General features: G+C 38.1%; 1 protein-coding gene across 4 annotated transcripts in view; it reads left to right on the top strand.

Moving 5' to 3' along the window:
- UBXN8 (UBX domain protein 8) overlaps positions 1-13,954 on the top strand; it is a 29,520-nt gene extending 15,566 nt beyond the window's left edge. Inside the window, exons 4-8 of one of the 4 annotated variants that reach the window (XM_060653163.3) lie at positions 877-999; positions 3,598-3,738; positions 5,537-5,578; positions 9,193-9,267; positions 11,635-13,165. In XM_060653163.3, coding sequence (XP_060509146.1) covers positions 877-999; positions 3,598-3,738; positions 5,537-5,578; positions 9,193-9,267; positions 11,635-11,802 — 549 coding nt within the window. In that variant the 3' untranslated portion in view covers positions 11,803-13,165. Of the gene's footprint in view, positions 1-876; positions 1,000-3,597; positions 3,739-5,536; positions 5,579-9,192; positions 9,268-11,634 lie in introns of all 4 variants that reach the window. The other 3 variants (XM_060653165.3, XM_060653164.3, XM_060653166.3) reach the window with 3 other exon arrangements.
- Positions 13,955-14,979: the final 1,025 nt, after the last annotated feature.

Genomic DNA, 14,979 nt, shown 5'->3' with positions numbered 1-14,979 from the left:
TAAAAAATGTTTAAAGATTTGATAGAATTCACCTGTGAATCTACTTTTCTTTACTGGGAGGCTTTTAATTACTGATTCAATATCTTGTTAGGTATGTTGAGATTTCTTAATTCTTCTTGAGTCAGTTTAGGCAATTTGTATGTTTCTAGGAGTTTGTCCACTTCATCTTGGTTTTCTGAATTGTTGGTTTACAGTTGTTCACAATATTCTTTTTCTGGGGTGCCTGGGTGGCTCACTTGGTTGAGCGTCCAACTCTTGACTTCAGCTCAGGTCATGATTTTGAAGTTTGTGAGTTCAAGCCCCACGTTGGTCTCTGCGCTGACAGTGCAAGCCTGCTTGGGATTCTGTCTCCCTCTCTATCTGCCCCTCCCTCCCAAAAAGTAAATAAATAAACTTATAAAAATAAAAACAAAAAAACCCCACCAGAATCTCCCATTTCTTTTAAGCCCAAAAATATTTTCTACTTTACTATGATTAAGCTGTTCATTAACACTTTTCCAAGTGACTTCTTGCCTTGGGCATTGTGCCTTGAACAAATGGCTTTGACTTTAAGCTCCTAGAAGCCAAGCATCACATCCTATGCATCTTTGTATCCCTAGCTCGTAGTAAGTTTTTGTTGCACTGAAAACACATTAAAATATCTAGAGGCCAACTGCCAAATAAGCATAAGCATAGAACATTTGTTTTTATCTGCTTTAGGTATATATGCAGATTTTTAGAGAGTGATGTAAAAGGAGGATGCTGCTTTTTTGACAAAATTTAGTGTGAAAGAAAACACAAATTTGTTAACCTGTTTCTTATTTACAACTTTATAGACCATGGAAGATCTTTGGAATGTTATGGTAATAACACCTCATTTATTATTTTTTTTAATAGGTCAGCAGATACATAGAGAATGTTCTAAAACCTCACCAGGAGATGAAATTGAGAAAACTGGAAGAGCGCTTTTATCAGATGACGGGTGAAACTTGGAAATTAAGCAATGGTCATAAACTTGGGGTTAGAAAATAGTCTCACTTTATATTTTGAATTCTGCTACTACATACATACATGCAATATATGTATATGACATATAATGTAAAAGTACATATAATGTACAAGCATATTACATATTTGGGTTTTTAAAATTTCGAATGATGTTAAACTGGTCTGGTTTTTAGGAATCTTTATTGCTAATGATGGTACATAGAGCATATTTGTGTGTTGAAGGCTTAAGTGCTTTTGGTGCCCAAAGAGCATATAACCTAGATGTTTGAGAAGCTCTAACATAAAGTTGTCTTTGAGAAAACTGTTGACCAATCACCATATTTTATATGAAGAAATTCAGATCTTTCCTTAAGATCTCCAAGGTATGACAAGCTCACATTATACTCATTATGTTTCGCTCTGTTTCTATAAAGCCAGATTAACCTTTGACTCTTTTTTCCTTTGGCATTGAGTATGAACTTTTGTCATTTGCTAATGGTAGTTTTCAGCTCAAAGTTTTTTTACAGAGGAAAAACGATATTCATAAAGGAATTAAGTTTTAGGGGTGGCTGCCTGGCTCAGTTGGTAGACCATGCAACTCTTAATCTCAGGGCCATGAGTTCAAGCTCCCCCATGTTGGACCTGGAGCCTACCTAAAAAAAAAAAAAAAAAAAAAATTAAGTTTGAGAGTAACTAGTCAGAGATTTTATGTGTAAGATCATTCCTGTCCCAAAGACTTTTTGGGTTTTTTTGCTTTCTATTTATATTGCATCTTTTACTATCCTATAAATAAAATGATCCAGTAAAGGTTAACAGGATTCTTACTGTGAAGCTAGACATCGTTGTTATCCATTTCATAATGGTAAATATGCATCAAGGGTGGGTAATGAAATTAATGCGAAAGATGTGCAGCATGAAATGTGCCTGCTCTGTGGAGTGATGTCACTTCGGAGATGAGTTTGTCTTCTGTTCGGTTTGTCTTCTGTTCAGAAGCCTGACTTTAGCTGGCCACACCTTTTTCTCAAATGGTCACAAAGTGAATTAGTCATTCTGCCCCTTGCTTTCAGGCTATGTCTTCATGACACTAGTAGCATATATTTTAACCTAATTAATGGGGACAACAAGAAGTCAGGGACCAAGCAGACCACTGGCATTGTTATGACTTAAGGCTCTTAGGACTATTAAGAATGTGAGAATCAGGGGGCACCTGGGTGGTTCAGTCAGTTAAGCCGACTTCGGCTCAAGTCATGATCTCACAGTTTGTGAGTTTGAGCCCCGCATCTGGCTCTCTGGGCCTTTGTTCCCCTCTCTCTGCCCCTTCCCCACTGGTTTTCTCTCTATCTCTCTCAATAATAAATAAACTTAAAAACAAAAATGTGAGAATCAGAATGTTAATTGCTGAGAGAAAGTGTAGGCGGCAGCTGATGGAGCCTGGTACTTTGCAGTCAGCCTGTTTGGCCAGTTAACTATTGAGCATCTAGATCTCTTGACTCCCATTGCCCCTCCCCTTCCACCAGGTTTTCTTAGGATAAAGGAATAAAACAGCCCACCAAAATGGTGGCCATTTTAGTCTGATGAGGAGAACTTTTACAAGTCAGTGGATGTAGAAAAGGGTATTTTTGAACTAGTAAGTATGTATCTGAGAATTTGACATTTAAGTTAATTATCTTGCTCAGGAAAATGTTTTAATGGATAGTATTAATAAAAAGTAATATGGTTTCTGGAATAAATTCCTTTGCTTTCTAAAGTGATTAATTCAAAAGGAAGATCAGAGTTTGAATCTGAGAACTAAAATATATGTAACAGGATACTTTGGCCATGTTCAACTATGGAAGTATTTCATGGTTACATACACAGACATGTTTTTACATACCTATTCTCTTTTCACAGCTTTTTAAAGCGTAATCCCTTGCACTGTCTTGCATCCTTTAATGAAAGGAGAAAAGGATATCATTCAGGTTTTCTTATTTCTTCCACCCTACTAAAAACTGTGGGGATCAATTAAAATGGAAAGATGCCTCTCAGCCTTGTGTCTATCAGGGGGAGCCCCAGGGCTGGATAAGAGTAGTTTCTACAGGATGTTAAGCTCTATGTTTTCTTGTCCAAGGAAATAATGCTTTAAATTTCTGGACCTAATATTGACTAAGTGCTTTTTTTTTTTTTTTTTTTTAGTAGACTCCACACCCAATGAGAGGCTTGAACTCATGACTCTGAGATTAAGAGTTGCATGCTCTGCCAACAGAGCCAGCCAGTATTTTTTACTAAATTTTTTTTAATTAAAAAAATTATTTTTATGTTTTTATTTTATTTTTGAGAGAGAGAGACAGAGTGTGAGTTGGGGAGGGGCAGAGAGAGGGAGACACAGAATCCAAAACAGGCTCCAGGCTCTGAGCTGTCAGCGCAGAGCCTGACATGGGGCTCGAACTCACAGACTGCGAGACTGTGACCTGAGCCGAGGGGACACCCAACCGACTGAGCCACCCAGGCACCCCTGAGTTTTGTTTTGTTTTGTTTTTTAACTGAAATGTCATTTTTTACTGAAATGCCGTCAGGGTAAAAGAAAGAGCCACTGTGAATTGAACAAAGTTTATACTAGAGACTATTTAGAAATTGTCTGTTGTTTTTGACCAGGGTGATGAAGAATTGGTGCTTGAAAATGGGAGTCAGACATCTTTTGAAACATCAAACAGCAGAGAAGCAGCAAAGAGACGGAACTTGCCTAAGCCTCTAACCAAAGTTTCACCATCTGCTGAACAGCCCACGCAGAAGGAGGTTCATTACTGAATGCCTACTCATGTAATTGTATCAGTGTGCAGTAGGAATATGGTTCTCTGGGCGAGGTGGTATACTGAGTGAAGATTAGGACTGGCTTTTAATCCAGATGGTGTCTTCCCACTACCTTATAAAGGGATCAGCTTCATTAAAAACCACTTTGCTATTTGATACTAATATTAATGTTCTGAACCACACTTAGAAGGCAGCTATGAAGATAAATGACAGATTTACAAAATACTCCGTTCTTTTGAGGAAGTAATTTTATTATGTAGAAATGAAAAACGTTTACTAAGGGAAATATTCCTACAGGTAACTAAGACATGATTAACCCATATTTAGTGAGAGGCTAATATTATTAATTTTTTATTAAAAAAAATTTTTAAGATTTTATTTTTAAGCAATCTCTGCACCCAACATGGGGCTTGAACCCATAACCCCTAGATCAAGAGTTGCACGCTCTACCAATTGAGCCACCCAAGCCCCCGAGTGGCTAATATTACTAACGTGGGTAATATTTTTCTCAGTAGCCCTTCCAGGGAATGGGTTAGCAACCATTCATTTTGGAACAGTGCTGAGGTTCATTATTACTTCTGTTCTTTCAAATTTTTAATCCTTAAGTTGACCCTCACTTGGATCTGGCAAAGGTTGGAAATAAATCTCTTTGCCCTGACTCTTAAGGGATGCTGGGAGGCCATATGTTCCCTGAACATAGTTTCTAATGTGTTGCCTCTTGGTCTGAGGTTTCTTAGCCCCATAATGGGGCCTGAGGGTGGCAGTCAAGTCATTGAACTATTTCTAGCATTTCAAAAAGATCTTATGGACTAATTAAAACTTTAGGAGTCTTAGCCTTTTGTTAATAACATGAATCATCTCATGTTGTTGGTAAATTTTGGTTGACTGTCAGGCTTTTGATACCAAAGGAAAGTAAATGGTTTATTTGATAAGATGCAGTTAATGTTGGCTAGATACAAGGCTAGAAAACATGAGTCTGTGGTATTAAAAAACAAAAAGCGTCCCTGAAGGTGAAATTGTTGGTAACCCTGTTAAACGAGAGAAAATGGTCTGAACACCTGGTTTTGTAATAGATAAACAGAAATAAGGAAACATGAGTAAATCATGAAGACAACTGAAGTGAATGTTTGTTATCCAGTCCCTAGAAGTGCCAGTGAAGAAAAATACACATTTAAAATGTGTATACGTATGAACCTAAATAACTTTGGGGTCTGTTGAACTTAATATTTATCCTCTGTGTCTTTAAATAGTATATTTTTATGTAGTGTCTTGGAATATCATAAAAATGAGATTCTTAAATATGCATAGATTGGTAGCTATCATCCCACATCCTGTTATTATCATGTATTTAGCACAGAATGGCTTACCAAAAATGTTTAATTGAGCCCTTTCATATTGTACATTTTTATAAATGTATATTAAAAGATTTCATTGGGGTGCCTGGGTGGCAGAGTCTGTTAAGCGTCAGACTCTTGTCTCAGCTCAGGTCATGATCTCACAGTTTGAATTCAATCCCCACATAGGGCTCTGTGCTGATGGTGTTGAGCCTGCTTGGGATTCTGTCTCTTTTTCTCTGCCCTTGCCCCGCCTGTGTGTGTGCTCGCTCTCTCTCCATCTCTCTCAAAATAAATAAATAATTAAAGAAATTTTTAAAAATAAATAAAAGATTCCATTAGGCTTAGATGTGTCTAAACTCTATATTAAAAGGAACTCTTCTCACTGAGATTATTTTTTTTTCTTCAAAATGTTTACATTCTTCTTAGTAATACTTGATTTTCTTTAGGTTCTTGATCTACCTGAAGAACCTCCTGAAACAGCTGATGAAGTAAGCTCATTTTTTTCTTTGGAAATTAAATATATTTTGTTTTCTTTAACATCAAGTGAGTATGTCTTATCTCAGTTTGGGTTTAGAAAAAGAAGAGAGTACGCATGTTTATGTGATAGCCCTGTAATTAGGTCTGTTTTGAACGTGGTGTGATAGCAAACCTCTCAGCCTGTGTCCAGTTTTGGAGCCTGCCATCCACCGAGTGGGTCTTTAGAGCCCCCCCACCTCATCAGGCAGAGATATGATACATGGGCTTTTCCAAAACTTTAGGTCAGCAAAGGAGTTACTTGTTTTTTTCTAGATTTTTTGTTTGTTTATTTATTTATTTTGAGAGAGACGGAGAGCAAGCAGGAGAGGGACAGAGAGAGATGGAGTCAGAGGTTCTGAAGAGGGCTCTGTACTGACCACACCGAGCCTGACGTGGGGCTCAAACCCACGAACTGTGAGATCATGACCTGAGCTGAATGCAGATGCTTAACTGACTGAGCCACCCAGGAGCCCAGGGGTTACTTTTTACTAAAAAATCAGGGACGCCTGGGTGGCTCAGTCAGTTTAGGGACCAACTCTTGATTTTGACTCAAGTCACAATCCCAGGGTTGGATTGTGGGACTGAGCCCCTTGCAGGTTCCCTGATGAGCCTGGAGCCTGCTTGAGATTCTCTTTCTCCCTCTACCCCTCCCCTGCTTCTGCGCGAGCACACTCTCTCTCAAAGATAGGCAGATGACTTCAAATTGTAGCTTTCCCCTTAACAAAGAGAAAATGAAGCATGCAGCTGCTGTGTAGATGTTTGAATTGAAGGATGGTTTGCTGTTTTGGGGGTCAGGGTTCAATTAACCTCCACACTGCACTGAGTTTCCATCTGCCCAGCTGCTATGCTGCATTCTGTGCTGCCTTCCTGTGGTTGCCCAGCAGAATTTCAGACAGGTCTCTAATGTACTGGGAGCATGTGTCTTTAAAGCCATTAAGTCCTTTAGGCAAAGGGAAGCCCTGATGGTTTTCTATTTCTTAGAGCTTGGCAACTATTATACTCCTTGAAAACCAGTCGTGAGTCTGCCACTGGGAGGGTCTTAATTTTATCAACACACTTGCATCATTTCAATGGAATACTTTGGCTGTCTGAGGAAAATCCAGAAGTCATGCAAAAATAGAGAAAATGAAACATGCAATCCAGATACTGATCCTTGAGGAGAAACACAATTAAAAAAAAAAAAAAAAAAAGAGAGAGAGAGAGAGAAAAAAACTTCTCATTTCTTTCTGTTATACCCAAAAAATTCATGTCTGTGATATGTCTGTCCTGACATACACCCTTCTACATTCTCACACCCATTTATAATACAGACGTAATTAGATATAGCTTAGGTTTGACTGGGAGCACCTTTTTTACTCTGGTTTTAAAACACATGACATTAGGGTTGTCTGGGTGGCTCAGTCAGTTGAATGTCTGACTTCGGCTCAGGTCACGATCTTACAGTTCGTGAGTTGAACGAGCCCCACGTTGGGCTCTGTGCTGACAGCTCAGAGCCTGGAGCCTGTTTCAGATTCTGTGTCTCTTGCTCTCTGCCCCTCCCCCACTCATGCTCTGCCTCTCAAAAATAAACAAATGTTAAAAAAAAAAAAAAGTGTCAACTTTCCAAACAAACTCCCATCTTCTTTCTGTCTGCAACTATTTTCATTATTGTAAACTACCTTTCATTTTAAAGAGTCCCTGGGAATTAAATTTTGTTTATTGCTGCTACTTTTTCTTTTTAAGATTTTTTTTTTTTTTAAAGTAATCTCTACACCCAACTTGGGGCTTGAACTCACCACTCAGAGATCAAGATTCACACACTCCACTGACTGAGCCAGCCAGGTGCCCCTGCTGCCGCTTTTAATTTAGCTTTCATTTAACAATCTGTGTTTGGCATTGTGATTTACTTTCCAATTTGGATTGTGTCCCATGTCTTTTACCCATTCATATGTCAATCCTCTATGCTGTCAGTAATATTAGGAGAAACAGCACAACCAATTTTCATAGTAATTGTAATAACAAAACAGTTGCTAGATTTTCAAACAATGATAGTTAATTTCTCTCGAGTATCTAAACATAATGGAAAATATTAACATATATATTATATATATATAATTTTTATTTTGAGAGAGAGGGACAGAGAGAGGAAAAAGAGAATCCCAAGCAAGCACTGTCAAACTGGAGCCTGATATGTGGCTGTGAGACCCTGACCTGAACTAAAAAAGTTAGATGTTTAAAAAGAAACAAAAAAAAAAGTTAGATGCTTAACCTACTGAACCAGCCAGGTGCCCCTTTAATTCAGTATATTTGAAACCCTAGTTTCTCATAAAGAATTTGGCTTTAATTCTGCTTTCAGATCATTAGGCTTTGAACAAAACCTCACTGCAAAAGTTAAATTTTGTCATTTCTAAAAATAAGCAAAATTGACTTCAAATCTGTGATTCAGCTGTTTTGTGATTTTTTTGGTGTGTTATTATAAAACTATTCATTAGTAGAAGTACAACAGAGCTCAGCATTGCACTGATTTGGATATGAATCAAATACCTTATCTACTTGAATGGAAATATTTTCTAACATGGCTTTCCTGAAGGGGGTAGGTGCTGCTGTAAAACCACCATTTCTATATCTTACGATGCCTACATAACTCCCAGGACAGTTATGATAATGTTAGCCATAAGAAAGGGTTTCCTGGAGCACCTGGGGTGGCTCAGTCGGTTAAGCATCCGACTTTGGCTTGGGTTACGATCTCGCAGTTCGTGAGTTTGGGCCCTGCATCAGGCTCTCTGTTGTCAGCTTGGAGCCAGTTTCAGATCATCTGTCCTCCTCTCTTTGCACCTTCCCCCACATCTCTCCCAAAATAAACATTAAAATAGTAATAATAATAATAATAATAATAATAATAAATTTTAAAAAAGAAAGGGTTTCCTGACTGGTAAATAATGCCCATCAGAATAAATTATTAATTCTTCATCTTTTTTTTTTTTTTTTAATGTCTTATAATATTAACTGGTAGTTTGCAAGGTCTTTTTAGATATTTTACTGTTTTATCAAAGGGAAACTGATGGGGAAACAATACGTAAAGCAGATGGAGCAGGAGCTCCTCCAGGAGAGGAGGTCTCCTAGAGTTTCCAACATCCAGGACCAACTCCACGCCTGTCTGTCACTTGCTTGGAGGACACAGGCATGGCGCACAGCTTATGATGATAGAGTAACTTGGGACACTTGTTTCCTTGCAACCCGGTGTTTTTCTTGTCTGTAGACTCTAAGGTGGACTGGATCTTCTTGGTTTGGTAGATGAATTTTGAAGCCCCTGTGCAACCTTGATATTATCTGGACAGACAGAAGCATCTAGTCTCTGGTGTCCTTGCCAGAAGGCTGTGTCATTGATCTCAATCAAGAGGAAGATGTTCTCTTCCATTTCAGAAGACATTTTTATGTTTCAGGTGAATTTTATCTGGACCTTCACGTTGATCTACTGCTCTCAGAGCTAAATGCCTATAAAACCCCATACAGCTTTTTAGAATTACCGATGTTTCATAGGAGTAGTATTTTGGAATTGCAGAGCACGCTGGATTGGAATTCTTATTTGAGCATTTTTATTCCTCAGGTAGTTGCTGTTGCTCTCCGATGTCCAAGTGGGAGGGTCCTGAGAAGAAGGTTTTTTAAGTCTTGCAGTTCACAGGTGAGAAAATTCATATTTTGAGAAATGTTTCTGTTGAATTTGACAATAGTTTTCTCCCATGCAGTGGGGGAGATATTACCACTCCCTTGTGTGGCGCTCCCTTCAGGTAAGGGTAAAGGGCATTTATACATACTCTGTGTTGTGGAAATTTGGATAATTAAGCATGCTGGATCTTTTTTCAGTTTTTTTTTTTTCCCCAGTTCTTTTCCTATTTTGTATTTGTTGTTTTTTAATTAATTACATTTTCACAGCTTGGTAGATAATGTGCTTTAATATCCTTCAGAAGCAGACAGTATTAACTTTGTTCCCATTTTCCCTGATAGATGATTAACTTAAGCCCTATTGCTTAGATGTAATTTTCAGATCATTCTTTAGGGCTTATTTCCTTTTGTTCCAATGGATTTTTTTTTCTCTTAAAAACAATGCTGTGTTCATTAGCAATAATTTGGAAAACATAGAAAAGTAGAGAGGAAAAAAGGCTTGATCTATAGTCTAATGCCAAGGTCAGTTGCTAATATTTTGGTGTATTTCTACTTTTAAGTGCATTTAAACATATAATTATGCACTGTATTGAAATATATCTAGTTTTCTATCCTGATTGCATTTAACCTTCTGTGATGAGCATGCTATGAACCATAATGGAAAATACTGATGGATTCAACTGCATAGAAATGTAACATTCTATAAAGAAAAAATTGTAAAGTTAAAGAAATATTTGGAGAAAATATTTTACATCTATGTATGATAGAGTCATTTCTTTCTTGTTTTTAACAATTTTTTAACATTTATTCATTTTTGAGAGAGAGAGAGAGAGAGAGAGAGAGAGAGAGAGTGTGTGTAGGGGAGGAGCAGAGAGAGATGGAGACACAGAATCTGAAGCAGGTTCCAGGCTCCACGCTGTCAGGACAGGGCCTGACGTGGGGCTCGAATCCATGAACCATGAGATCATGACCCGAGCCAAAGTTGGACGCTCAACTGACTAAGCCACCCAGGTACCCCTAGAGTCATTTCTTTATAAAGAGCTAAAATACAAATCAAGGAAAAGGTAAACACCTCAGTAGGATGGCAGTTGAAAAAAAAAAACAAAAACCACTTAGGATTTCCTAAAGAAAAATAAAAGTGACAAATAAAAATAGGGAAAAAATATTTGGCCTTACTTAGAATCAAAGAAGTGTAAATTAAAACGAGACATAATTTTCTACCTATCAGATTGTCAAAGATTAAAAAGAAGAGTAATGTAGGCACCTGGGTGTCTCAGTTGGTTAAGGGGGCAACTCTTGATCTCACGCCTCTTGAGTTTGAGCCCCACATCAGTCTCTGCGCTGACAGCATGGAGCCTGCTTTGGATCCTGTCTCCCTCTCTCTGCCTCTCTCCCACTTGCACTTTCCCAAAAAGTAAATAAATGTTAAAAAAAGAAAAAGAGTAAGCCAGTTGTGGCTAGTGTGTGGAGACAATGGTGATTCTCATTAACTGTTCCTATGACTATAAATTTATAAATTGGGACACTGTTCCTATGAGATAATTTACCCGTGTAACCTTTAAAATAGATCTTTTGTTTCATTAATTTCATTTATGAGAATTTATTCTATAGAAATAAGATAAATGATCAAAGGTATAATGTGGGAATTGGTTGAATTAAGGTCTATCCAAATATTGGAAAATTAGGAAGCTTTATGACTTAGATGTACATTTGTTACATGGAATATCAGTAGGTTCTTGGATGGTGGTTAGCAGGAGAAGTCAGAGATTATCTGTAGTTGCTACTCCAGCTTCCTTCGAGAACATTGTAGTATCCAGGTTTCTTCCTAAAGCAGCAAACTATCCTTTGGCAGGCATTTTTAGGCAATAGTAAGTGGACATTTTGATGGTTACTATGGAAATCCTCATAACAGGAAATGTTTTCAATTTATAGGGGTGGCCCATTGACAATTGGACTATCCTAAGGCAGAGTCCCTAGGGCTTGGATAGGTCTATGGTGACAAAGTTCCTGAGTGATTTTGATGTGGACTATTGGCTTAGGTTTTGATCTAAATAATTTTTTTCCCAAGTGCTAAACTTTTGTTCTCAACTTTTCTATGTTGAATAACCACCCCATTCCTTGTGGTTGGGACTTTCCTAGTTGTTAAATGCCTCTGCTGTCTATAGATGCCTATAGTCCCTAGGCCTTCTCTGAAACTTCCAAAAGGTACTAAGGGTTATTTGCATCTCACAATTCATGGTATGCTATTTTCCTTTAAATTCTAGAAGGTTTTGTTTTATTACTCCTCGGGGCATGATTTAACAATGAAGGAATTGTAAAATATCATGGTAATCTAGAGGGATACAACTGTGCACAGTATTTGATAACTAAACTTTTTATCTTTTAGGTCTTATTTCACTGGATGATGAAAATTGGGTACCACATATCTCTATACAGCCTTTCTACTTCCTTTCCCAGAAGGCCTCTGGAAGTAGAGGAAGGCTGGTCCCTGCAGGACATTGGAATAACTATGGATACTGTACTCAATGTGGAAGAAAAAGACCAGAGCAACTAATTAAGAAATGAGAATGACCTGTTTTACATAAAATCAGTTATGCCATGATCTTACAGGACAGTAAAGGTTTCACGTTAAAATCATGCCATACCTTGATTGAGCTCAAGGCAATAAACATTTTAATGTTGATATCCTCGGGAATGTATGGACACGAAGGATTAGAAAAGGATTAATCTCTGCATATAATAGTTTTTGGAATGTGCCGTCATAATGTACCATCTGAAAACTAGGTAAAAATGTGTACAGTAAGGCACTCCATGATTTGTATTTTTCCTAGCTGACATCATTTATCACTGTGTTGAAAAACAAAATCATATGACTTTGTTTCCTGCCTCTTCAGTCCACCTTGCCATACTGAACATTTCACAATTCAGTCAAACTCTTTAAAATCTATTAGGTAGAAATGTTTGTTCTGCTTTATTTCTAGAAATGAAACTTTAAAGACATTTCAAAGGTCTCTAATGCTTTACAGTTCTTTTTGATATCCAATAAAGGGTTAGTACCCAAAATATATAAAGAACTTATAAACTCAACACCCAAAAAACAAATTATCCAATTAAAAATGGGCAGAAGATATGAACAGACATTTCTCCAAAGAAGACGTACAGACGGCCAACAGACACATGAAAAGATGCTCAACATTACTCATCATCAGGGAAAATGCAAATCGAAACTATAATGAGGTATCACCTCGCTCCTGTCAGAATGGCTAAAATCAATAGTACAGGAAACAGGTTTTAGTGAGGATGTGAAGGGAGGGGAACCCTCTTGCACTGTTGGTGGGAATGCAAACTGGTGCAGCCACTGTGGAAAACAGTGTGGAGGTTCTTCATAACGTTAAAAATTGAACTCTTATGATCCAGTAATCACACTACTAAGTAGGCGAAGAACACAAGAGTACTAATTCAAAGCAATACATGCCCCTGTATGTTTATAGCAGCATTATTGACCATAGCGAAGATACGGAAGCAGCCCAAGTGTCCATCAGTTGATGAACGGATAAAGAAGATGTGGTATACATATACAATGGAATATTATTCAGCCATAAAAAGGAATGAAATCTTGCCATTTGCAACAACGTGGATGGAGCTAAAGAGTATAATGCTAAGCAAAGTAAGAGAAAGATACCATATTATTTCACTCATGTAGAATTTAAGAAACAAGCAAAGGGAAAAAGACAAACCAAGAAACAGACTCTTAACTATAGAGGACAAACTGACAGTTGCCAGAGGGGAGGTGAGTGGGAAGATGGGTGAAATAGGTGATAGGGATTAAGGAGTGCACTTGTGATGAACACTGGGTGATTAAAATAAAAACAAGGTGAAAAAAAGGCTTAAAAAAATAAAGTTCTTTTTGATAGGTATGTTTTGTTTACTTAATCAGTGTCAAGGTTTATTTCATTTCACCTTACATTAAATTGGAACATTTGGAAGTTCCAGGTGGATCAATATTTTTATAAATAAAACAATGGGAAGGTGCCTGGGTGACTCAGTTGAGCGTCCAACTCCTGATTTCAGCTCAGGTCTTGATCCCAGAGTTGTGGGATCGAGCCCTGTGTCAGACTCCATGCTTGCTTATGATTCTTTCTCTCCCTCTGTCCTTCTCCCCAACTCATGTTCTCTCTCTAAAAATAAAATAATAGTAAAACAATGAAAACATGAAAATACAGGTGAGCTTTTTTACACTTTTTTTAAGTTTACTTCTTTTGAGAGACACAGAGTGAGCAGGGGAGGAGCAGTGAGAGAGGAAAAGAGATCCCAAGCAGGCTCTGCATGGCCAGTGTAGAGCCTGATGGACTCAAACCCATGAATTGTAAGATCATGACCTGCCAAGACCAAGAGTCAGATACTTAACCAACTGAGCCACCCAGGCGCCCCTGGGTGGGTTTTTTTGTTTGTTTTCATATCTGGTCATTTCATTTTCCTGCAATGGTGTATTCATGTACGATAATACCAAGTTCCACTCTCAAGTGTGGTATAAAAAGCTCCTTGTTCTGGGGAACTTTATTTCAGCTCAGGTCAGGATCTCACAGATGCCCGCATTGGGCTCTGCCCTGGTGGTGCAGAGTCTGCTTGGGATTCTCTCCCTCTCTCTCTGCCTTAACCCCACTCTCTCTCTCAAAACAAATAAATGAACATTTTAAGAAAGTTAACTTGACTCCTCTTGTGTTTTGGCCCCTCTTTAGTGCTCCTTTTACCTTTTCTGTAGAATTTATTACACTGTACTATAGGTATGTTTTTGTTTTCCCAAACAGTTCCTTAAAAGCAAGAATTGTATCTTTTTCTCCCTCCAGAAGTACTTAGTATACAGTATATGCTTAATATATGTTTGAAAAAAATAAGTTGTCTCACCTTTAACATTTTTTTTTTTTTTTTTTGGTCTCTGGAATATCCCACATTGAAAACAAAATGAAAAAAGGGGGTGCGCTTGGGTGGCTCAGCCAGTTGAGCATCCGACTTCAGCTCAAGTCATGATCTCACAGCTTGTTACTTTGAGCCCTGTGTGGGGCTCTGTTGCTGACAGCTCAGAGCCTGAAGCTTGCTTCAGATTCTGTGCCTCCCTCTCTCTCTGCTGTTCCCTTGCTTGTTCTCTCTCTCTCTCCCTCAAAAATAATAAACATTAAAAAAAATTTTTAATGAAAAAAAAAAGACTCAAATTGTGAAAGGGTTTCAATTTTTTTTTTAATTTTTAAAAAAATGTTTATTTTTGAGAGAGAGACACAACAAACAGGGGAGGTGTGGCAGAGACAGGGAGACACAGAGTCCAAAGCAGGCTCCAGGCTGTGAGCTGTCAGCACAGAACCCGACACGGGGCTTGAACCTATGAACCACAAGATTATGACCTGAATCAAAGATGGATGCTTAACTGACTGAGCCACCCAGGGACCCCCCCCCCCAATTTTTTTTAAATAATTATTTTTGAGAGAGAGTATGAACGGGGAGGGGCAGAGAGAGAAGGAGACAGATCCAAAGCAGGCTCCAGAGCCCAATGCAGGGCTCTAACCAACCCACGAACTGTGAGATCATGGCCTGAGCCGAAGTCGGATGTCCTCAAAGGGTTTCAAAACTTTACAAAGTTATGAAAACAAAATAACCCATAATCTCAATACCCAGAAATAAGTGTGACTAAAATTGTATACTAAAAGTATGTCCTGTTGGACTTTCTATGCTTATGTAC

Source organism: Panthera onca, chromosome B1 (genome assembly GCF_046562875.1).
Source record: "Panthera onca isolate mPanOnc1 chromosome B1, mPanOnc1 haplotype 2, whole genome shotgun sequence".
Lineage (NCBI taxonomy): Eukaryota > Metazoa > Chordata > Mammalia > Carnivora > Felidae > Panthera > Panthera onca.
Note: the sequence above shows the minus strand (reverse complement) of the source record. Positions and strands in the feature narration are given on the sequence as shown.